At 52.1% G+C, this 22,368-nt stretch overlaps 1 protein-coding gene across 2 annotated transcripts; it reads left to right on the plus strand.

Moving 5' to 3' along the window:
* Positions 1–2,434: 2,434 nt before the first annotated feature.
* Wdr5 (WD repeat domain 5) lies at positions 2,435–20,868 on the plus strand. 2 transcript variants are annotated; one of them, XM_090330897.1, is made up of 14 exons: positions 2,435–2,560; positions 4,683–4,842; positions 5,355–5,463; positions 5,712–5,785; positions 6,593–6,682; positions 6,786–6,875; positions 6,984–7,067; positions 7,869–7,924; positions 14,359–14,405; positions 17,099–17,174; positions 17,637–17,670; positions 17,925–17,999; positions 18,486–18,573; positions 19,340–20,868. In XM_090330897.1, exons 2-14 carry the CDS (start codon positions 4,762–4,764, stop codon positions 19,438–19,440), a joined length of 1,005 nt encoding a protein of 334 aa, XP_090187023.1. In that variant the 5' UTR covers positions 2,435–2,560; positions 4,683–4,761; the 3' UTR covers positions 19,441–20,868. The 2 variants fall into 2 exon arrangements, with proteins under 2 accessions (XP_090187023.1, XP_090187024.1); XM_090330898.1 differs by lacking the exon at positions 2,435–2,560 and adding an exon at positions 4,299–4,316.
* The last annotated feature ends 1,500 nt before the right edge of the window (positions 20,869–22,368 follow it).

A 22,368-nucleotide genomic window follows, 5' to 3' on the forward strand; every position in this document is an offset into this window, starting at 1 on the left:
AAATACCTGGGCTGGAAGTGTGGTTCAAATGGTAGAACACTGGTTGAACCAGGCAAGCTCATGCCTCAGGAGGCCCAGAGTTTGGCCTAGTGGTTGAGTGCTTGCCTAGCACGCATGAAGGCCCAAGTTTGATTCCTCAGTACCACATACACAGAAAAAGCCAGAAGTGGTGCTGGGCTCAAGTGGCAGAGCTCTAGCCTTGAGAAAGTCCAAGGACAGTGCGCAGGCTCTGAGTTCAAGCTCCAGGACTGGCAAAAAACAAACAAACCAAAAACAACAACAAAAAAACAAAAACAAAACCCACCTCTCAAGCCTTAGAACAGGCAAAACAAATAACATTGAATTAGGGACAAGCTTGATTAAAGGTATTTGCCTCAAATTTCACATTCCATCACTAAACTGAGAGTTGTAATGTGTGTGTGTTTAAAGTAACTCTTGGCTTTGTTCAGTTGCCTAAATGGTTACTAATCCTTGAGAACTGAGCAACAGTATCTTAGAGAAAGACACTTTGTGGGGGTGGGGGCGGGAATCTTCTGACCTTTAAAATTACAACATTGTTTATGGAAAAAATTGGCTTGAAAGGAGCATCTGAGTTAGAATATCTGCCTAGCAACCTTAAGGCCAGGAGTTCAAATCCCAGTACTGCTAAAAAAAAAAAAAAAAACAAAAAAAAAACAGAAAAGGGAGTGAGGCACTCCTGGCTCATGCTTGTAATCCACTACTCAGGGTCTGAGATTTGAGTGAGGATCATGGTTCAAATATAGCACAGGCAGAAAAGTTCCCCTGAGACTCTTATCTCCAATTAATCAAAGTGGAAGGGATCGGGGACAGCATCCAGGCCCTGAGTTCTAAGCCCCACAATTGACAAAAGAAAGAAAAGGAAGGAAGGAAGGAAGGAAAGAAGGAAGGAGGCATTTGGCCAGGCATTTGCCTTAATCCTGAGATCTGAGGACTGTGGTTCAAAGCCAGCCCAGACTGTGAGACTCCAGAAAACTGGAAGTACAGTCATGGCTCAAAAAGCACCCAGGTCCTGAGTTCAAGCCCCAGGAACAACAAGAAGAAAAAAAAATCAGGGCATTTGGTAGAAGAAAAAGAAAAGAAAGAACAAACCCAGGGCATTTGGTAAAAGTCATTCTTTATGTTAAAGGAATGCTCAAAGAACACAGTACATAAGAATACTAATTTATTATAAAGTGACCGGACTTGTTATCAAACAATCCAGAGCACATGGTGCTCAGAATGAAGAAAAGCAGTTTTCCAGACACAGCTGAATAGAAACCGTACCCTACCTTTCACTATAAATTCAATCAGATGCGCCCACACCCATATCCGGGAGCCCACAGCCCTTTCCCTAGGTCTCCTAACCTTACACTCCACCATTTGAGCCACACCTCTCTCCCTTCCGCTTTTTGGTAGTTAGCTGGGGTTGAGCATCTCTCCGAGGACTGGGAATGTGGTTAGTGGTGGGTTCTTCCGTGTAAGCTTTCTCCCAGCGTAAACCATCACAAAGTGTATGGGAGGGCAGTGAGCGTCCACGGAGAGAGGGGCAAGGCCTAACCAAGGAGGTGTGACCTCAGAAGGGGAAGGTGCCTGCCTCCCGGGTGACAGTCACCCAGGCGAGCGGGTCACTGCGTGGAGCCCAGGGGCCTGGGGGTCTGCACGGGGACCCTCCCGGGGGCCCCCACACTCGGCACCCCCCGCACCGAGAAGGCCCCGGGCGGAGCTGTGGGCCAAGAGCAGAAGCAGCTCAGCATCAGTGCCCGGTCTCACGGGTCTTCCTTGCCAGGCTGCCTCTGAGCGGCCGTCTTCAGGCCTCAGCCTCCTGAGCGGCCAGGATGACGCCCTTCCAGGGGGATGAGGACTCCGGGGACGCCTGGGAGCAGCTCTGTTCCGATGACGTGCGGAGCGGGAGGCCCGGCCACGGGCGGCGGCGGCGGGGCGCGCGGGGCGCGCGGGGCGGCGGGCGAGCCGGGTGGCCTCCGCCCAGGGACCACGGACGGCGGGGCTCCCGCCGCGGCTGCAGGCGCCCTCCTAGCAGCGTGTGGACAGGGGGCACGAGGCTGTCTTCTCGGGCCGGGGCCCGGGCGGGAAGCGCGGGTGCCGCTGCGGCCCGGGCGGCTCCGGGCGGCGCCCTTCCACCCGCGGCCAGGATGGCGGGGACGACGTCGCCCGGGGACGGGCCGGGGCGGCCACGCCCTAACCGTCGGTGGGCAAAGCCGCGGGCGACCTCGCGTTCCCGCGCGTCGGCTGGGTTACATCCGGAAGGCGCGGGAGGCTCGCCGGCCGCCACCCGCCGAGGGAGGAGGGCCTACGAGCAGGAAGTCGGAGCCGTGGACGGCCTGGCCCTTTAAGGCGTTGCGCCGCCCCCTACTTTCTGACCCTCGTCGCCCCCCGTCGCCCCGCCTTCGACCCGGCCCCGCCCCCTCCGCGCATGCGCGCCGCCGCCACCTTCGCCGCGGCCGCCACCGCCACCGCCACCGCGTCCCGCGGTTCGTCGGCACCCGCGCACCGGCGACCAGCGCGACTCCGCGCGCCCGGCTCTGCCGCCGAGGCCTGGCAGGTGAGGGAGCCGTGCGGGCCCGCGGCCGCGAGGGGAGCGGCCCGGCGGGCTCCCCGCGCCCGGGCCGCCGCACGTGTCCCGCGGGCCCGAGGCCCGGCCGCGCCGCCCGCGCCGCCCGCCCCCCTCGCGGCCGCCCCCGGCTGGGCCGCCAGCGCCCCCTTGTCTCGACCCCTCGGGTGTGGGGTGTGAGCGCCGCCCGCGCGCGCCGCCCGCCAGCCCTCGCCGTGCTCGGCCGTTGCGCCCGTCCCAGCCGTCTCGGGCTGTGCCCGGCGGCCGCGCCCCGGCCCCTCGGGAGGCTGCGCTGCAGAGCAGCTCCGTGCCGCGGACGGGGGCCTGAGGCCGGGTGCCCTCGGCCCGTGGACCGCCATCCACGCCCACCACGCCCCGCCCGTGTGGCCGAGCACGTGAAGGGGTGGTGGCTGGGCCTCCACTGACTGGGGTCCCCGGAGTACCTGCTGCGCGCTCCTCTTCTGCGCGCCCCTCTTCTGCGCCTCGGTTCTGCTCCAGGCTCCAACAGCACGGGTCCCACTCTGTAGAGTAGGTGTTTGTGTTCATGCACCCAGGGGCTATGTTCCCTCTGGCGGGGTGAGGAGTCAAACCTTGTTATACCCTCCCCTTTAGTAAAATAACTCTCCCATGCAGAAGATGTAGGCTTTTTCTTCTGTGGGTCCTGAGACTTGAACTCAGGGCCTGGATGCGGTCACTTCTCAGACATTTTTTTCTGCCTTGGCTGGCGTCAGATTGCAACCTCAGCCTCACATCTCAGCCTCTTCAATAGCTAGGAGGAGGATAAGGGTAAGTCACTAGTGTCTGGCTTAGAAAGGCTTTTTTTTTTTTCCCCCTCGGGGTCCTGGGACTTGGGGGCTGTCTCTGAGCCTCTTTGTGCTCTAGGCCAGTGTTCAACCACTTGAGCCACAGTGCCACTAATAGCTTTTTCTGAGATAAGAGTCTCACAGACTTTCCTGCATGGGTTGGCTTTGAGCTGCCACCTTCAGAGCTCAGCCTCCTGAGTAATTAGGATTATAGGTGTGAACCAGCAGCACCTGGCTACAGGCTCTTTTTTTTTTTTTTTTTGCCATTCCTGGACTTGAGCTCAGGGCCTGAGCACTGTCCTCGGCACCACTTCCAGCTTTTTTCTATGTATGTGGTACTGAGGAATCAAACCCGGGTCTTCGTGCATGCTAAGCAAACACTCTACCAGTAGGCCAGACTCCCAGCCCTCACGGGCTCTTTTTGATAGCATCCATTTCACCTTTGTATAACATGGAACCTGGCAAATTTCAGTTTTAAGCTCTAAGCTAGAATTTATAGGTCACTAACTCGTTAGGCTAATGGTTGGGGATCTGGCAGCCAGTGACATTTACAAGGTGCTCTCTTTAACTGTCTCCCCACTGCAGAGTCGCCTGTGTGCTTTGTGAGCAGCGGTGAAGTAGCAGCATTCATCAGTTGCTGGGATAGAGAGAACTGGCACTCTTGGTTTGGGGCTATACCCCTTGTACATCTCAATTGTACATTTTCAGCGTTATCCTCTGCACTCTTTCTACTGCTGGCAGGACAGGGAACCTCCAGGAGCAGAGAAAGAGAGGGAGAGCCCCCTCTGGTTTGCTGCTGCACATCAATCTTCTTAGTCCTGCGCTCTCGGCCTTTTAGAAGTGGATTTGATCTGTGGCCTCTGAGGCAGCAGCTGGGAGCATGCTCTGTGTGGCAGACAAACTTCCAGATGCCACCTTGAAGCCTGCTCTGCTGTCATTGGCATGTTAGTTTCTGGCTCCTGTAGTGTGGTCTTCCTTGGGGTTACAGAGAGCATAAGTAGAGGGAGTGAACAGTTCAGAGCAGGGAATGTAAGAAACATGCTTTTGAGCTACTCTCCCACTGAGTCACAGACCTCAGCCCTGGCAATTTCTAATTTTTTTAAATATATTTTTATTGTAATTAGTAGAAGGGTTACATGGTATTTGCCAGATAAATGGTGCCTTAATTCCCACACATTGATACCCTTTCACATGTCGTGGTCCCCATTTCCCTTTCCCCCTCCCCCACCCCTCATCTTGTTTTCCCCCGTTCCCTATCCAATTTCAGATAACCAAATAAAATGATTTGTTTATCCATCTCTTCACTTTAGGCTCTTCTAGCAGACAGACAGCCTCTTGCTTTGTGAATCTCCATCCACGGCTCCTGCCTGCCCTGTGGGCTTCTGAGCCATGGCCACGGAGGAGAAGAAGCCAGAGGCGGAGGCTGCGAGAGCACAACCCACCCCTTCCTCATCAGCCACCCAGAGCAAGGTGCGTTCCTGGGCTCCCTGGTGCCAATGTGCTGCCAGTTGTATTAGTGGTCTCAGTGTAATGGTAGATCTCAAACCTGTCACGTAGATGGGAAGGGTGTGAGATTATAAAAATACGGATCCTTGGTGGCGATTGTAAATGTGGACCAAAGTCTGGACAAGTCTACACGGTCCGGTGCCTTAGTGGGTGTGCAGACTCCATTCCAGGCAACTAGGAGCCTTTAAGCAGGGAGAGTACTGCCTTCACGTGGTCTTCTGGAGGTAGACATGGCACAGCTCTGCCGGTAGCTCGGCAGTGTCAGGTGCTGTGAGGGCTTCAGTGTCCAGCTTGGTTGATGGAGTTGAGGTGTGAGGTGGGAACTGGGAGAAGTAGTCTCCAGCACTGAGGCGGGCCTCACACCAATGCAGTCAGTTTGAAGGCTATGTTAATTTTGGGAATTAAGTCAGCTGGATGAATGGAACTGTGGTGGTTATTACGCTTAGCTAACCTAAATTGTACTGTTTCTCCAACAGCCTACACCCGTTAAACCCAACTACGCACTAAAATTCACCCTGGCTGGCCATACCAAAGCTGTGTCCTCTGTGAAGTTCAGCCCGAATGGAGAGTGGCTGGCAAGCTCGTGTGCGTGTGGGTCCTCTGAGTGGAGGGAGGGTTAGGTGGCTTCCTAGGGCTGCATGTGCTCTCCAGAGCTAGTGCGGCCTGTAGAGACTTCACCACTGCCTCTGGGAGTGAAGGGTTGAGGCTCCAGCTTTTCCCTCCACCAGGCGGGCCTCAGTGGGAGTATTCGTGCTGGTGCTGGTTAGTTATGTCCTGAACAGCTGCTTTTCTTCTCTGAGCCTTGGCTAATTTTTTTTTTTAATTTCTTTTAGCTGCTGATAAACTGATTAAAATTTGGGGAGCCTATGATGGAAAGTTTGAGAAAACCATATCTGGTCATAAGCTGGTAGGTTCCTACATGAGTAGCCCTGGCAGTTGGAACAGGGCGACTAGGGTGGTCTGGGCTGGTGGGTACCGCCGTGACCTCCTCTGTGCTGCTTCCTGGTAGTCTGGTTTTAGTAAAAGCACTCTGGGTGGCCACAGGTGTGCATGTGCCATCCCTGAGGCCTGGCAGAGCCCTTGAGCATGGCTTATCCCGTGGGCCCTAAGTTAACACTGGCCAGGGGATTCACGGGAGCCTGGAGCCCATTTGCAATGTGGCATTTATTTATTTATTTATTTGTTTGTTTATTTATGCATGCCAGTTCTGGCAACTCAAGGTCTTGGTGCTGACCCTGTGCTTTTTTTTTCAAGGCTAGTGCTTTACTGCTGCAGTCACAGCTTTTTACCACTGTAGCCACAGCTTTACTTGCCAGCTTTTTTGTTGTTATTGCCAGTCCCGGGGCTTGAACTCAGGGCCTGGGCATTGTCCTTGGACTTTCTCAAGGCTAGAGCTCTACCACTTGAGCCACAGTACCACTTCTGGCCTTTTCTATGTATGCGGTACCAAGGAGTTGAACCCAGGTCAGGTCTTTATGCATGCTATGCAAGCACTCTATCATTATGTCAAACTCTTCTGCCCATACTTCCAGCTTTTTTACGTAGGAGATGAGATGAGAGTCAGAGGCTTTCCTGCCTGGGCTGTCTTTGAATCATACGGTCTTAGCTTCTTGAGCAGCTAGGATTGCATACTCACTGATTTGCAGGATTTGGGCCTTTTATTGGTCAGTTCTATTTTGTCCCAAGGCAAGTCACTTTTTTTTCCCTTCCCAAGGGAATATCTGATGTGGCCTGGTCATCGGATTCCAACCTCCTTGTGTCTGCCTCTGATGATAAAACATTGAAGATATGGGATGTGAGCTCGGTAAGACACTGATCCTCCCCAGGGAAGCTTCTGTGGCTGCGGAAGGGCAGGAGGTGGTCAGCTGGGGCCGGGAGCATGGTGGTCTGATCCCTCTGTGCCCTAGGGGAAGTGTCTGAAGACTCTGAAAGGGCACAGCAACTACGTCTTCTGCTGCAACTTCAACCCACAGTCCAATCTTATCGTCTCAGGGTCTGTAAGTACATGGTCTTTCCCCTGGGGGCTCTGTGACAGGTCACAGCCATGTTCAGCATGTGGAGAGGTTAGGGGGTCTGCAGAGTCATTTTCATCTCCTCTCATGTAGTTTGATGAAAGTGTGAGGATTTGGGATGTGAAGACTGGGAAGTGCCTCAAGACTCTGCCTGCTCATTCAGATCCAGTGTCAGCCGTAAGTACCTGGTGTGTGCTGGGGGCCCCTGACCTATGCTTGCTGTGTCCAAGTGATTCTTTAGGTGACTAGAGGTTGGTATCTGTCACCATGAGACCGCTCAGTCCGCTGTGGAGGGCGGGTGCATGGGGTACCTGTGGTGAGCACTGAATGCCCTTTTGTGGGTGCTGAACAGGCAGGTGGGCAAGGGTTTTCAGGGGTGGTCCCTTGAGAGGAGAGGACATTTGGAGAAAAGAGTGTGGAATGGGAGGTGAGGTGAATTTTGAGTGGAGTAGCTCTGATTGATGACTGGGGCCAGAGCAGTGACTTAGTGGTGAGAACTTTGGATGCTTGGTGGAGCCCCTAGCATATTTTGTGCTTAGTCTACAGCACTCAGTAAATTACAAAGAATCAGGTGCTGGTGTCTCATTCCTGTAATCCCAGCTACTCAGGAGGCTAAAGTTTGAGGGTTGAGGTTTGAAGCCATTGGGAGGAGAAAGTCTGTAACTAACCATCAGAAAAAGAAAAAAGCTAGAAGTGGAGTTGTGGCTCAAATGGTAGAGAGCCAACGTTGGGCAGAAATACTCAGGGACAACACCTGGACCCTGAGTTCAAGCCCTAGGACTGGCACCCCCCAAAAACAAACAAACAAACAAAAACCTGGAGCTATTAGGTGGCAATAGTCGTCCTGTTAGTGCCTCCATGAATAATGATACGTCATTATTGCTTGCCATCTGCTCTCAGCAGAAGGGCATTGGGGTGAGAAGCCACGTGTTCATGATTAAGCAATAAGCTTTTCTTCTCTCAATTTTGAATTCTTAGGTTCATTTTAATCGAGATGGATCCTTAATAGTCTCAAGTAGCTACGATGGTCTCTGGTAAGTACATTATTTGTACTTGTTTGCTAGTACCAGAGTTGGAAGTCAGGTCCTAGATTTCTAGGCTGATTCTTCCAGGAGGCATGTCTCCATCCTGGCTTTTTTGCTGATTATTTTGGAGATGTGGTCTTGCACTTTTTTGCCTCAGCTGGCTTTAAACCATGATTCTCTGGATTCCCTTTGAACAGCTGGGAAAATGGGAACTACAGGGCCCAGGCCAAGTGAGAATCTTACTTCAAGTAAGGCCTTGGCAAGTATTCAAGGCTTGTTGTTGGTCCATTCTAGCTCCAGTGTGCAGTGGAAAGGGAACTTGACCTTCACTCTCCAGAAGCTTGTGTCCCCCATGGGGCTGCAGATGGGTGACAGTCCCAATGTGAGTCCAGAGGATGAAGAATAGCACAGGGAGATGTAAGCAAGGGCTTGTTCATGGAGGTAGAGGGGGTGCCAAAGCCTCCAGACAGCCTGGCAGCCTATTGTGTTGACATAGCCCACTCCTCAGGTGTGTGTCCTGTCCAAGCTTATAGGAAGTGGTGGCTGTGCCCTGGCTGTGACTGAAGCATGGGCCCTGGGCAAGTGAATGAAAGGAGGAGGAATGGGACTGTGGGCTCTGCAGTCCTGGAGTTAGGCTGAGTAAGTCTGACCTTGCTGGAGGCGGTTTTGATGTTTAGTGGGCAGGGCTGTAGGAAATGGGAAGTGTGGATATGGATGTTTGTGTTAACTTGTTAGGTCCATAATAGAGGTAAGGGTAGCAGTGAAAGCTCTGGAGCTGGACTGGGAGTTGGCTTACTGTTAGAGTGCTTCTTTACCATGCATGAAGCCCTGGGTGGATTCTCCAGTACCACATAAACAGAAAAAGCTGGGAGAGGTGATGTGGCTCAAGTGGTAGAGTGCTAGCCTTCAGCGAAAAGCTCAGGGCTAGGAGTGTGGTCTAGTGGTAGAGTGCTTGCCTAGCAAGCATGAAGCCCTGGGCTTGATTCTTTGATACCACATACACAAAAAAAGCCTGAAGTGGTGCTGTGGCTGAAGTGGTAGAGCTCTAGCCTTGAGAAAGCCCCAGGACAGTGCTCAGGCCCCGAGTTCAAGCCCCAGGACTGGCGCGCACACAGAAGTTCTGGAGCTGTATCCTGGGCATGGGGTGCTGGTGGTCAGTAAGCTGATAGGACCTCTCAGAGTGACGAGAGTGAAAGCAGGTCCTAGGCATTTCAGGAGCCACAGATAAACTGAATGCCCATGTTAAGCTTGGGGTGTTTTGTTTTTTTAAAGGCTTTGACTTTATAATCCTTTAAGAAGCACCTAAAGTGAGGTAATTGTGAAGATCTGAGCAGAATCTTCCTGGGGTCTTCAGGGTGACTACCCCACCCCTGCAGAGAGAAGTGTCCCGGGACTGAGGTTGACAGCAGGCCAGAGAGCTGGTGGATTGCTGACCAAGTGACAGGAAGATGGAGAACAAAACTAGAAAGGGGAGAATTAATTTTTTTTTTTTTTTTGGTGGTGCTGGGCAAGTATGCCACAGAGCACATGTATTGTGCTTTTGACATTGTTTTAACTTTCACAGAAGACCTGGGATTCAGGGCTTGCAGCAGCTGGGATTAGTGTCTTGCTCTGAATAGTCTTAGGGTTCACCATGTTTTCTTCCCTTTTTGTGTGTGTGGGGAAGGGACATGCACACTGTTAGATACAAGTTCTCCAGAATTCAGGCCAGCACCTGCAGTGCTTTTGCTTGACTTCCCATCTTCCTGTGTGCTCTGTGCCGGCGGTCACTGCTGCAGGGACCTTGGGCCTGCAGGAACCTTGGGTGGAAGTCAGCCTGAAGGACTACTTTCCGGCTGGACTTCAGGGATCTGTCAGGGTGGCCAAGTTGAAGTCCCAAAGGGCCAGGGTGAACACAGTACTTTGAGTCTGGATGGGTCTTACGGGCTGTGCCTGCCTGTGCCAGTGCTGTATGGTAATGGCTGTCTAGGCCAGTAACATCCATGATGAAGCCATAGCCACCTGCAGATGTTGGCCAGTGCAGTGGAAAAGACATATGTAGGAATGGCAGGTGGATGAGACCCACAGGCTACAGAGTGCCTGGACTTGTTTTGGGTGCCCTCCCAGCACCTCCACAGGGGTAGAGCAAGCACTGCGTGTCTGCATAAAGACTGGGACAGTTTGTGTGTTGTGCATGGGCATGGCCCTAAAGAACCTTTCTGAAACCATAGAAGTAGAATACCAGAGAGGCTGGTAGGAGGACTTAAAGCTAAAAGGTGAAGAAATAGGAAAAAGAAGTAAGAAACGTTCATAAAGTTCATTTAGGAAGGTCAGGAGTTATAAGCACAATTAAGGGGGGGAACAAAGCTGAATTGGAGATCAAAGGGGAGGCCACAGTTAGGGAGAAGGCCCTGTTCTCCCCAGCAGTGCCCTGGGCTTTGAGATGGCCCAAGAAGGGAAATGGGGTGGAGTCATCACAGAGGAGTCCTGAGGAAGTGTCTGGTAGAAAGGACTATTGCACTTCCTGCATCCAATCAAATAACAAACTTCTTTTTTTGGTTGGGGGGGGGAATCATGGGGCTTGAATTTTGCCTGGGCACTGTTCCTGAGCTCTTCAGCGCAAGGCTACCAATCTACCCTTCAGCCAAGCCCCACTTCCCATTTTCTAGAGGTTAATTGGAGATAAGAGTCTCAGGTCCTTTTTGTGCTGGGGCTGGCTTTGAACCTTGAACCTCAGATCTCAGCCTCCTGAGTACCTAGGATTATAGGCGTGAACTACCGCGCCCAGCTCAAATAACAAACTTATAAGGCTAGTATATGTCTCCAGACCAAAGGAGAAGTTGTGATCGTCTTCCAGACCCGTCTTATAGTTCCCTAACCCTGATTGCGGCTCATGAGTGAATATCAATGCCAGAATCCCACAGAAAATACGGATGGTGTTGTCCGTCCAACAGTGCATCAAATAGAGACTGTATGACTAAGCAAGTCTGAGAGCAGTGAAAGGACTAGGATAGTGCCAACAGCAGGAAATGATGGCATTGTGTCAGCAAATTCAAGGAAGACTCATAGGGCTTATCTCTGTAGAGACCAGAGGGCACCTGATGTAGTAATAATACAGCAGCTGATCCTACTCCCAGTAGGACAGTCCCGTGGTACCAGCAATTCTGTAAGCTCAAACTTGTTAATATGCAGAGACAGGCTGAAACTACCTGCCAAGACTGGAGCAAAGTGGCATGGCCATCCCTCCCGTCAGCATTGCCTGTGTTTCCTTATCAGCATGTCAGAAAATAAGACTTGCAGGGGCTCACACCTGTAATCCTACCTACTTGGGAGGCTGAGATCTGAGAATCGCCATTCAAAGCCAGCCTAGCACTAAAGTTCCGAGAGAGTCTTACCTCCAGTTAACCATCTGAAAACCGGAAGTAGGTGCGGTGGCTCAGGGGTAGGGTGGTAGCCTGGAGCTGAAGAGCTCAGGGATAGCGCCCAGGCCCAGAGTTCAAGTCCCATGCCAACAACAACAACGACAAAAAAAGAAAACGAAGACTTGTGAAAGGTGGGCAGATGTATCTCTGTAGAGACACATTTTTATGTTAGTGTTTTTTTTTTTTAATAATTTTTTTATTGTGATTAATAGAAGGGTTACATTATATTCACCAGATAGAAGATGCATAACTTCACAAACATACCCTTTTTCATGACATGGTCCCCATTTCCCTCCCACCCTCCCCCTGCTTATCTTGATTTCCCCCCTTCCCTATGCAATTTCAAATAACCAATTAAGCACATATAGAATATATCAGATAACAAGGTGAAATATTGTAACAATATGAGATAACCAAGGGATAGCAAAAGAGATGAGCGATAACATAGTGCATTAAGGACAACAGTCACTCATTATATGGCTTTTGGTCATGGGACTGGAACTCTGGGCCTAGGAGCTGTCCCTGAGCTCTTCAACACAAGGCTACCACCCTATGTCCCTTGAACCACAGTGCCACTTCCAGTTTTCTGGTGGTTAATTGAAGGTAAGAGTCTCACAAACTTGCCTTGGCTGGCTTCAAAATGCCATCCTCAGATCTCAACCTCCTGAGTATCTAGGATTATAGGCATGAGGCTCTGGTGTCTGGTTACATTTTTTTTTTTTTTTTTTTTTGCCAGTCCTGGGCTTGAACTCAGGGCCTGAGCACTGTTCTTGGGCTTTCTCAAAGCTAGAGCTCTACCACTTGAGCCTTAGTACAACTTCTGGCTTTTTCTATGTGTATGTGGTACCAAGGAATCGAACCCGGGTCTTTGTGCATGCTAGGTGAGCACTCTACCCCTAGGCCAAACTCCCGGCCCACGTTTTTATGCTTTTAAAACAAGCTGAGCCAGTGCTGGTAGCTCGTGCCTGTAATCCTAGCTACTCTGGATGCTGAGATATTAGGATCACAGTTTGAATCCTGCCTGAGCAGGAAAATCTGTGAGACTCTTATCTCCAGTTAACCACTGAAAATCCTAAAGTGGAGCTGTGGCTCAAGTGATTGAATGCTAGTATTGAGGGGAAATAGCCCAGACAGTTCCTAAACCCTGAGTTCAAGCCCCAGTTCAGACACCAGAAAACCGAAAACATAAAAGCCACCAATGTGGTGCTGGGCTGACTTAATCCATTGACATATCCATGATTCTTATCACCTCTGCTCTGCTTTCCCTTGGGGAACTGGGTAAACACCTGCATGTTGTCCCTCAGCTGATGACAGATCAGGGTCCAAGTTGGGTGTGAGCTGTGGAGCACTGGGCAAGCCATAGGCCCTGCCAGCTGCATCAGAAACCCCCAATTGTCTCTGCCAGAAGAAAGTGGGGGAAAGATCTCTGTGGGATGGCATGTGCCAGGATGATCAGGAACAAGTTCAGCAGGAGAACAGAGCCCAGAGAGCATGATGATGTCCAGCTGAGGATCTCAGGCAGTGAGGGGAGAGGGAGTCTTGAGGGCAGTGTGTGTCCTGAGCCTCAATTCTTTAAGGCAGAATACAAAGAAAATCGAACACCCATGCCTGTAATCATAGCTACTCCCAGAGGCTGAGATCTGCGGATCATGGTTCAGAACCGGCAGAGAAAGTCCAGCACAAAAGTCTGTGAGACTCTTACTCCAATTAACCACTAGAAAACTGGAAGTGGCACCGTGGCTCAAAGTGGTAGAGTGTTAGCCTTGAGCAAAAGAGCTCAGGGACAGTGCCCAGGTCCAGTGTTCAAGCCTTATAACTCTTTAAAAAAAGAGAAAGAAAAAAGGAAATAAAATCCACAGAATGCCTGAGTATGATGCCTACTTAGGATGCTGAGAAAGCACATTACCTCAGCCTAAAATAAAGCAAGATTTGTTGTGAACCATTTGAGCTGAGTGCTAAGAGAATTAAGGGAATCAAGGGGAAGGTGACCTGGGAGAGGCCTGGTACCAGGACCAAGGCAGTGCTGAGGTTTAGCACTGGTCCCCTGCAGAAGCTGCATTGTGTGCAGGTGTTAGCAGAAGTCTCAGGAACCCTGGAACTGGGTGGTAGGAGGGTAATTTGTTCTAGAGTTCCAGGGCCTGAACTTTTTGCTCAAGCCTAGCATTCTACCACTTGAGCCACAGTGCCACAATCTGTTTTTTTTGTTTTTTTGGTGGGGGGCGGATTGTGGGGTTTGAACAAGGCTTGATCATGAGTTCATTGGTGTGTTAGGTGCTGGAGGGTTTGAAAGGGAAGTGTGGGTTGTGCTTGACATTTTTTTTTTTTTTTATGTGGATTATGGGGCTTGAATTCTGGCCTGGGTGCTGTCCCTGAGCTCTTCAGCCTCAGCCTCACTTCCCATTTTCTTGAGGTTGATTGGAGATAAGAGTCTCACCTTCCCTAGTGCCCTGGCTTTGAACCGAGATTCTCTGATCTCAGCCTCCTGAGTAGCTAGGATTACAGGTATGAGCCACCACTGGGCTCTCAGTTCTTTTTTGAGTAGTTTATTGGAAATGAGATTCTCCTAGGCTTTTTTTCCTCTGCCTGGTCTGGTTTCTGACCTTAGTCCTTAGATCTCAGCCTTCTGAGTAACTAGGATTAAAGGTATGAGCCACTTGGCTTGCCCAAATATTTTTTACTTGCTGCTTAACTGATGGGCTGTCCAGGAAATTGAATCCAGTCTTGGGCTTATAAAATCTTGCTTGGGGAGGTTGCAGGGAGGGGGCAAGGCCTTTGCTAGGGTTTGCTGCCTGCCTGTAGGCTAGTGAGAGGAGAGTAGGCCTGGTTACTCCCCCTGGGCAGCAGAGGTATGCCTTTGCCTTTGTGCCTGGCTGGGGTACTGCCTAACAGAAGACTGGTTGCAGGCCCTGTCTCACCTGTGTCCTTACAGTGGGGGGTGGCTGCATGTGTGAGTAGAGCATGGCATCTAGAGATGAGGATGAGGTCTCCAGCAGTGCAGCCGTTGGCTCTCTCATGTTGTTTTGTTTTGTTCTTGCTTTAAAGCCGCATCTGGGACACCGCGTCCGGCCAGTGTCTGAAGACACTCATCGGTGAGTGCTCTGTGCCGCTGGGGCTGGCTCTGGGCTCAAGTCCACGCAGGCTGCCAGGGCCACCTTCCTCCCAAGGTGTTTGCTATCTGTGTTTACAGCGGTCCTTCTGGAGCCTTCTGTTGTCATGCGCTTGTCCAGACTTTTTATCTTGGGGCTGCTGCCCTCCACACACCCACACACCCACACACACGCTTCTCCCTGTGCGCCCATACCCATTGCAAGGAGCTCATGCTCATTCCTTTGTGGAATTGCTGCCATGTCTGCTCTTTGCTTTTTGGGGCCATTGGCCTGCGCTGTCTGTCTGGGGTTACTCTGTGGCAGGGATGAGGAAGGAGGGAAGGATTGGCGTGGTCCAGGTGGGCTGGTCAGGGGTCAGGGTAGTGGGACTTGGAAGGGGCTGACATCCAGGAGGCTGGTCACGTGTAACCTGAAGCATGGCTACATCAGGTCAGAGATGGAAAGGGCTGACCTGGCCTGCTGGGTTGCCCCTAGCACCCGAAGCCCGAGGGGGGTGGTAGGGAGATGAGTCCCTTGGGAGAGGTAGTGCCTCCAGCCTTTTTGTCCTCCTAGTCTTTGGTTACATGTCTAGCCATCTTGGACTGCCAGGACAGCTCTACAGGCTGTGGTCCTTGGGCTGGATGTCCGGGTTGAGTTGGCAGGCTGCTTCTTGGCTGTTGTGCTTAGCTTAAAGATGTCATCTTTCCCCTGTCTGGATCTGTTTCCTGCTTGTCTTCTAAGGAAAGATGGACCCGGTCACCTGCTGGGGCTGAGCTGGAGCAGTGGCCTTTGTGGTATCCCTGTGGGAGGCCAGCCTGCTGCACCCCAGCTTCCCCCAGTGGAATCCTTTTGTCAGGTGTCTTCCTCCCAGAGTGAGCACCCAGCTCTTGTCTCTAGAGCCGTCCTTTGGTGACCTGTGGCAGAGGCCAGGGCTGTGATAATGAGCACTCAGCTCCTTACATATGCTCTGCAGGGTGTCCTGGGCTTACAGGGCAGACACCTAACATGACCAGCCATCCCTTTGGCTCCAGGACCTTCCACAGGTATTGAAGTCCTCTTAGAAGGTGATGGGGTTTGTAGATGAATCAAAACAGTTGTCAGACCGTCACTACTTTCACTAGTGTCAGCAAGAGGCACGTGGCCAATATAGACACTGCTGTGGTTGGCAGGACTGCAGAGTCTACGGGTGATGCTGGGGCAGGCAGGCGCAGAGTCTGAGCTGCAGCCAGTGGTCCTGTGCCGCTGTGGCCCCATGCACTCCACGCTGCTCAGGGCTGCACCAGCTGGTCCTGCGTGGCCCTCGCTGCTCAGGCTTGCACTCGCCTTGTGGTGACAAGTTTTCCTGCTGGGAACGTTATAGCGCTCTCTCTCTCTCTCTTTCTCTCTCTCTCTCTCTCTCTTTCTCTCCCTCTCTCTCGTCTTTTTTTTTTTGGCCTTTATTTTGGCCTTTTCTTTTGGGAGGTTGCTGAGATTGGGACTCAAACTTGGTACCTGATATTTTTGTTCATTGTTTGGGGTGCTAAAACGGAACCACAGCTTCAGATACCCACTTTCCCCCTTTTTGCTGGTTGTGGGTCTTGAAGGCAGGGCCTAGGCACTGTCCTTAAATTTTTGTGTTCAAGAAAGACTAGCACTTGGGGAAAAAAAAGAAAAAAGACTAGCCCTTGAGCCATAGCTTTGGTGGTTAATTGGAGGTAAGAATCTCCTGGATTTCCCTTCCTGGGCTGGCTTTGAACCTTGATCCTTAAATGTCAGCCTCCTGAGAACTAGGATGATAGGTGTGTGCACTAGTGCCTGAGTTATCTCTTACCATGCTTTCTATCTGCAGTTGGGTGAACCCATGAGTCTCTCTGTGCTGGGGCAGGAGTTGGCAGTTGAGTACCTCCGCTGCAGACTGTGTGCTGGGGAAATGAGGGCTGGGCTCCTGCCGGGCTCTTCCCCCTCGGGGCTAGGAATGTGGACACAAGACAGGGCTGTGTTGCTGAGGTGTTGGGACACAGACCCTGATGCTGACAGTGGATGGAGTGCGAGCCAGGCCTGGGGTTCACCCCAGCACAGCCCTCAGTGTGGGCTGCATGAATGCCGGCCTCCAGCCCTCACTGTCTCGTGTGTGCCTTCGCAGTGTGGGTGACCAGCCTGAGGGAGCAGAGCCCTCAACGCGCCCGTGGTGGTAATGCGAGTGCTCTAATGGACAGACAGAACCCCCTGGGCACACTCCTTCTCCTACCCCCCCCCCCCCCGCACCTGGCCAGAGCGGCCTCCTGGGCCTGCTGTAGGAGGCTCCCCCGTTGCACCACCGCTTCCAGCGGGCCTGGCTCTGTACCTCCTCTTGTCCCTCAAGGCCTGAGCTTAGCAGCCAGAGCATTTGAAGTAGAAGTGAGTACTGAGCTCCAGAGCCAGTGGGTGGCTGTTACTGCCTACTGTCCCCACTCTGGAAGGAACTTCATCATCCTTGGACATCTGTAAGGATGCCACATGAGGTGGTTGGTCCCCGAGGCTCACAGGCGCACACCAGAGGGGGCACCCTGTGAGGGTAGGGTTCTAGTCCTTGTCCTTGCCTCAGGCCCTTTGTTCCCGATGACTCAAGGACCCATGCATGGCTGGGACGGGGGAAGGGTTGCCACTGGTAGCACGGTGATGGGAACTGGCTCTGCGTGTCTGGCTTCTGGTCACCCTGTGGCTTATTTACTGTGCAGATGATGATAACCCCCCAGTGTCCTTCGTGAAGTTCTCTCCGAATGGCAAATACATCCTGGCAGCCACACTGGACAAGTAAGCATTCAACCCCCTCCCTCCCCCCCAGTACTTGTGTGCAGCCCGTGGAGGCTCTGTGCTGGACATATCCCGGGCTTCTATGGGCTGTGCTTGGGGGCCATTGCTCTTTGAGGGACTGCAGAGGATGCTGTTGCCTTTGGGTGTAGACTGAGGCAGGCATAGGGCTCCAGAAAGGGGTATTGCAGGTGTGTGTTGCCACCCTAGCCCAGCAGCTTATCGGTGAGGCTGGCCTCTGATTCAGGGCCAGCAATAACCCAGCTGCTCCACTCCAAAAGTCCCTTTGACCTACAAGAATTTGGGGGCTTGGTGCTTGCTTCTGTGGGCATGGAGTGCCTGGATGTGTGATGGGGGCTGGCACCCACCCCCTTGGGCAGGACTCTCCCTTGGTTCTCACTGCTGCCCTGCTGAGGTGGTGGCAGAGGCAGGCACAGCCCCTGACGCCCTCTCTTTGTCTTCCAGCACGCTGAAACTCTGGGACTACAGCAAGGGGAAGGTGAGCTCCGGCACGCTGGCTTTGGGTAACGAGGGGGTGAGGACTGCAGACTCAGGCTGAAACAGGACGAGCTCTGGTTGCTTGCAGAGCTGCTGTGGTTCAGGTGTTTGACAGACTGGGGTTTTATGGCCCGCTGGTCTGTGGTTACAGCTTGCACCTGTGTGTATTTGGAGTGTTATCCAGATCTAACCTCCTGCACAGTTTGATGTCTGTGCGGCAGCTGTTGCATTAAGGGCCTGTTCTTCTCTTTTCAGTGCCTGAAGACATACACTGGTCACAAAAATGAGAAATACTGCATATTTGCCAATTTCTCTGTAACGGGCGGGAAGGTGAGTCTTTACTGAACCCCTGCTGCTCCCACCTCCTTCCTGTGTGGCCACATGGCCAAGGTGGAGCCTTCCCTGTTTCCATGTGCCAAGCAAGCGTCATACTTGATGCTTGTGTGTGTAGGAAGGGAAGGGGGCTCACCAGCTGCCTCTGGGTCTGCTTTGTTAGTGGGGCCCCGTCAGGACACACCTACATGACTTGAATTCCAAGTATCCCTGCCCTTGCCTGAATGACCTGGCAACGTGAGCCTGACACGCAGCAAGAGAACAGTGGGCTCGGGAGCGTCTTAGCCCTGACAGACTCCTGTGGTGGCAAGTGAGGCTCCAGGCCCTGGGCGGTGCGGGGGGGGGGGGGCAGTGCTGCACGGGTTTGCACATGGCTACCAGAAGGATGGGTGGGAGTGGGGATGGAAGGAGATAGAAAAGGCTTCCATTTCTCTGCTGAACCCTGGACTTGTGTTTCTCCCACCCATTGTTGCCGTGGCCCAGTGGATTGTGTCTGGCTCTGAGGATAACCTTGTATACATCTGGAACTTGCAGACCAAGGAGATAGTGCAGAAGCTGCAGGGCCATACAGGTGGGCCTGGTCCTCTTGTGTGGGGTTTCGGGGCTGGTCATATGGTCCTGACTCATGTCCTGGGCTGGTAGGCTGTGGCTGCCTCCATGGCGGGGAGCTGCGTTGTCCTCGGTCTCCCGCCCTTTCACACACGGGTGGTGTTTCCTCACAGAACTGGCCTGCACATGTGTAGTGAGCACTTGCTGCCTGGCTCTCACCAGTGACTCCGCCATGCTAGCTGCCTTTCTCAGTTGTGTTAGGGGAGACAGGGGCATTGCCCCTGGGAACCTCAGGAGGGCGGCCCTGCCTCCCCTGAGAACAGCTGCCCCTGCTGGGAGTGCACAACTCTGCGTGTGGGGACTCATCTGGTGTCACCTTCCACACTCCTGGCTGTGGCTGTGAAGTCACCCAGGAAACAGGCAGGCCTGGGACCCCATGGTACAACGCTGTCAGCACACAGGTAGTGCTAATTTGTAGTGGCTTGGTTGTGCCAGCCAACTCCTGCCTGGGCTCTGGTTTGCCCCAACGGGCACTGAACAGCCCCACAGAACTCAGGCCTGTGGCAGGTGAGGCAGGTGACAGTGGGAGCAGCCAGCCTGGGGCCCAGATGAGCGTGTGCTGCTGGAGGTGAGGTGCTGCCAGAGGCTCTAGGCCTTCCAAGTGCTCGCACCGAGCCCCCCTGTGGCCACTGGTTAGAGCCTGGACTCACTTGGCCTGTCTCCAAGCCTGCGGGGCCCAGAGAGCTTGGTCAGGGTGGCACCCCTGACCAAGTCTCCTGGGCTTTCAGATGTTGTGATCTCAACGGCTTGTCACCCTACGGAAAACATCATCGCCTCTGCAGCCTTAGAGAATGACAAGACAATTAAGTTGTGGAAGAGCGACTGCTGAGTCCCAGGCCGCCACAGAGACTGCAGTCAGAGGACCTGGATTGGCAAGAAACGTGCCTGTGGCCAGGGCCTGGGGGACCTAGGGACAGGCAGGAACAGGCCCAGTACAGCTCCTCTCTGAAGACACTGGCAGTGGGGACGTGCTGCCACGGGAAGGTTCACCAGTCACTGGGACATTTCTTGCCAATTGTCTGTCTTCGTCTATGTGGGAGTCCTGGTCTGTTCTGTGCTCAGAGGCAACACAAATTTTTAATTTTTTATTACACGAGAGTGACGTTCAATTTATCATGGGTTGTGTTTTTTCCAGTAATTGTTCTGTACCCTTTTGATACCTTACTACTCAATGTGGAGCTGTTGTCAGGTCTCTCTGGGCCTGGACCACCTCCATCTCCTACAGACCAGGCCCTGGGTGCCACCTCCAGTGGTTGACATTGTCACTGGGGAACACAGCTGTCTCTGTGTGGAGTCATGGCGTACTCCAGAGCTAGCAGTTGGACTGCAGATGGTGTCCACAGCCCTGTGTGAAGGGTGGGATTTTGCGTGTGCTATGGTCCCTGATTTCTGATGTGAGCTCATCTCCACCCGACATTTAGAAAGTTTCACACAGGGCTGAGGCTGAAAGGGCTTCTCCCCACAGACTGGCTGTGCCCTCCCAACAGCCAGCTTCCTGTGGGCACAGTGTGCCATGGAGGGCCCAGGGTGGCAGTGGGAGGGAGGGTGCTTAGCTGGAAGGGAGCTGGGCTAGAGGCAGCCTTCTGGTGCTGTGGTGTAGGGGATTGTGGCGCTTCTAGTCAGATCTGGCCATGCTGACCAGCTGGGGAGGGGGCACGGCTCTTCCTCCCCCCCGCACCCCGCTTCTGCAGCTTTTTGAAGAAGCTCCTTGTGGGGCCCCACTGTTACTCTTGGCCAGTCCCTCCCAGGTCAGTCCTTTGCAGTGGTCTGGAGCAGAGGTGGTCAGGCTGGGAGCTGCTCACAATTGGTCAGCGGTGTGGGGATGGGGTGCCAATCTGCTGCAGTGCAGCCGAGTCTAGTAGCCTGGGTTAGGTGCTGTGGGTGGCTGGTGCCCTAGTCATGGCCCAGCCTGCGTGGCCTCTTGGAGTCCTCTAAAACTGTCCATTGTGGTAGGGGGCGGCTCAGTCCTCAGTGGGTCAGGAAAGAAGAAAGGCTGCTGCTTTCCTGCCCCTCCCTGGTTGAAGAGGCCTGTGGCTGCTCAGCATGGCTTCCGTGGCATGGGTCCCAGCCTTCTGTCGCCTCTGGGTGTCCTGGCAGGGTGAGGCCGTTCCACCACCACCCTCCAGGAAGGGATGGGAGCTCACTGTGTCCAGAGCTGAGTTCTGGAGGATAGTTTATTTTTTCTACAGTTGAACTCTGTTGTAGATTTCTGTAAAAAGACATTCTTTTTGAAAATAAAGATTTTCATGTCTTGTAATTTTGTCTAAGAATTTCCTACTTTTACACAGTATAAACTTTTATTTTGGCGATGGGGTGGGAGGTGCGGCGGGTAGCTGGGACTTGAACTTAGGGCCTGGGTACTGTGGCTAGCGTTTTTGTTTTTGTTTTTGTTTTTTTTTTAATTAAAATACTTTTTTTATATATATTTTTTATTGTAATTAATAGAAGGGTTACATGATATTTGCCAGATAAATGGTGCCTTAATTCCCACACATTGATACCCTTTCACATGTCATGGTCCCCATTTCCCTTCCCCCCCATCTTGTTTTCCCCCGTTAAATTAAAGTACTTTTAATGAATACAAGATGTCTTTTTAATTAAAATTAACTATCATAGTTAAATTTAATATCACAAAGCAAAATGGCTTATCCCCACTAAGTTTTCAAGTGAGGGAAAGTCATTGGGATTTACACTTAATATAAGTTTTAAATGTGATTATTAAATGATAAATATTTTATCAATTATAGGAAGCATTCATTTATAGGAATTTCCTCAGGTCCATCAGTCATAAGCCAAGTGTGAGCCCATGTCAACCTTAAAGGTTAGATTTACTACACCTAACTTGCCTAATAAGTGTGTCAATTTAAGACTATGAATTTCATTAATAAGGGAGAATGATGTAGTTAACCCACTGTCCAAAACTGACCAAAAGAAAAAAGCTGAAACTTAAAACAAGAATGACCAGTGATGTTGGGCTTGACATTTCATAGGATAACCTTAAAAAAAAAATATTGAGTCCTCACTCTTGTACTGTTTGGATCTAAAAGCTACATATTAAGGATACCATGAGCCTTTTAGAACAAGAAAGATTTTAAAACCAAAGCTTACGTTAACAACAGCAAACCTCCATCCTTATCCCAAAGTAACTCCTTATTTCCGTAAGAAGCCAAGCCACTAGGCTGAAGCAGGAACTTTAAAATGTTTATTCATTTACTGCAATAGAGTGATGTACAGAGGGGTTACAGTTGCGTGAGTCGGGTAATAAGTATCTGTGTTCCTTCATTCTCTCCCAGTCCCTCTTGTCTTCACCAGCTGTCTCCGAGCTCTTGTGATTCAGGCCGGAGGCTCTAGCACTTGAGTCATACCCCCACTTTCAGCTTTTGTTTTGGTGTTTACTTGGAGATAAGAGTACACAAGCTGGCTTTGAACGTTGGTCCTCAGATCTCAGCCTCCTGCGCAGCCTCAGGTGTGAGGCCCTGGGGCCTGGCCTCCCCAGTCCTTTCTTAACCTTGAGGAGTTGTCATAGGGGAAGAGTGGAAGTGACTCTCTGCTCTCCACCTCCTCCTATCTCTCGCTGCTGGAGAAGATGAGGGTGGCCCTTGGAGCTCTGTCCGTCGTGAGTTTTCACGTGCTGGTCCAAAGGCCCTTAGGAATCCGGGGGACAACCGAGGGGATTTCAGTTGTTCCTATTTTTTGTTCTGAGGTCCTTGACTTCCTCCCCCAACCCTGAGTTTTTTCCTCCCCAGAACCCAGGGTT

The sequence above is a fragment of the Megascapheus bottae genome, chromosome 3, assembly GCF_031878675.1.
Source record: "Megascapheus bottae isolate mThoBot1 chromosome 3, mThoBot2.hap1, whole genome shotgun sequence".
NCBI lineage: Eukaryota > Metazoa > Chordata > Mammalia > Rodentia > Geomyidae > Megascapheus > Megascapheus bottae.

Excerpts from the sequence above, each read along its gene's own strand:
- Wdr5 (XM_090330897.1), top strand. The coding sequence starts at position 4,762 with ATGGCCACGGAGGAGAAGAAGCCAGAGGCGGAGGCTGCGAGAGCACAA. Across the intron at positions 7,925-14,358 it reads AGTAGCTACGATGGTCTCTG|CCGCATCTGGGACACCGCGT; the intron begins GTAAGTACATTA and ends CTTGCTTTAAAG. Across the intron at positions 17,671-17,924 it reads GGGACTACAGCAAGGGGAAG|TGCCTGAAGACATACACTGG; the intron begins GTGAGCTCCGGC and ends TTCTCTTTTCAG.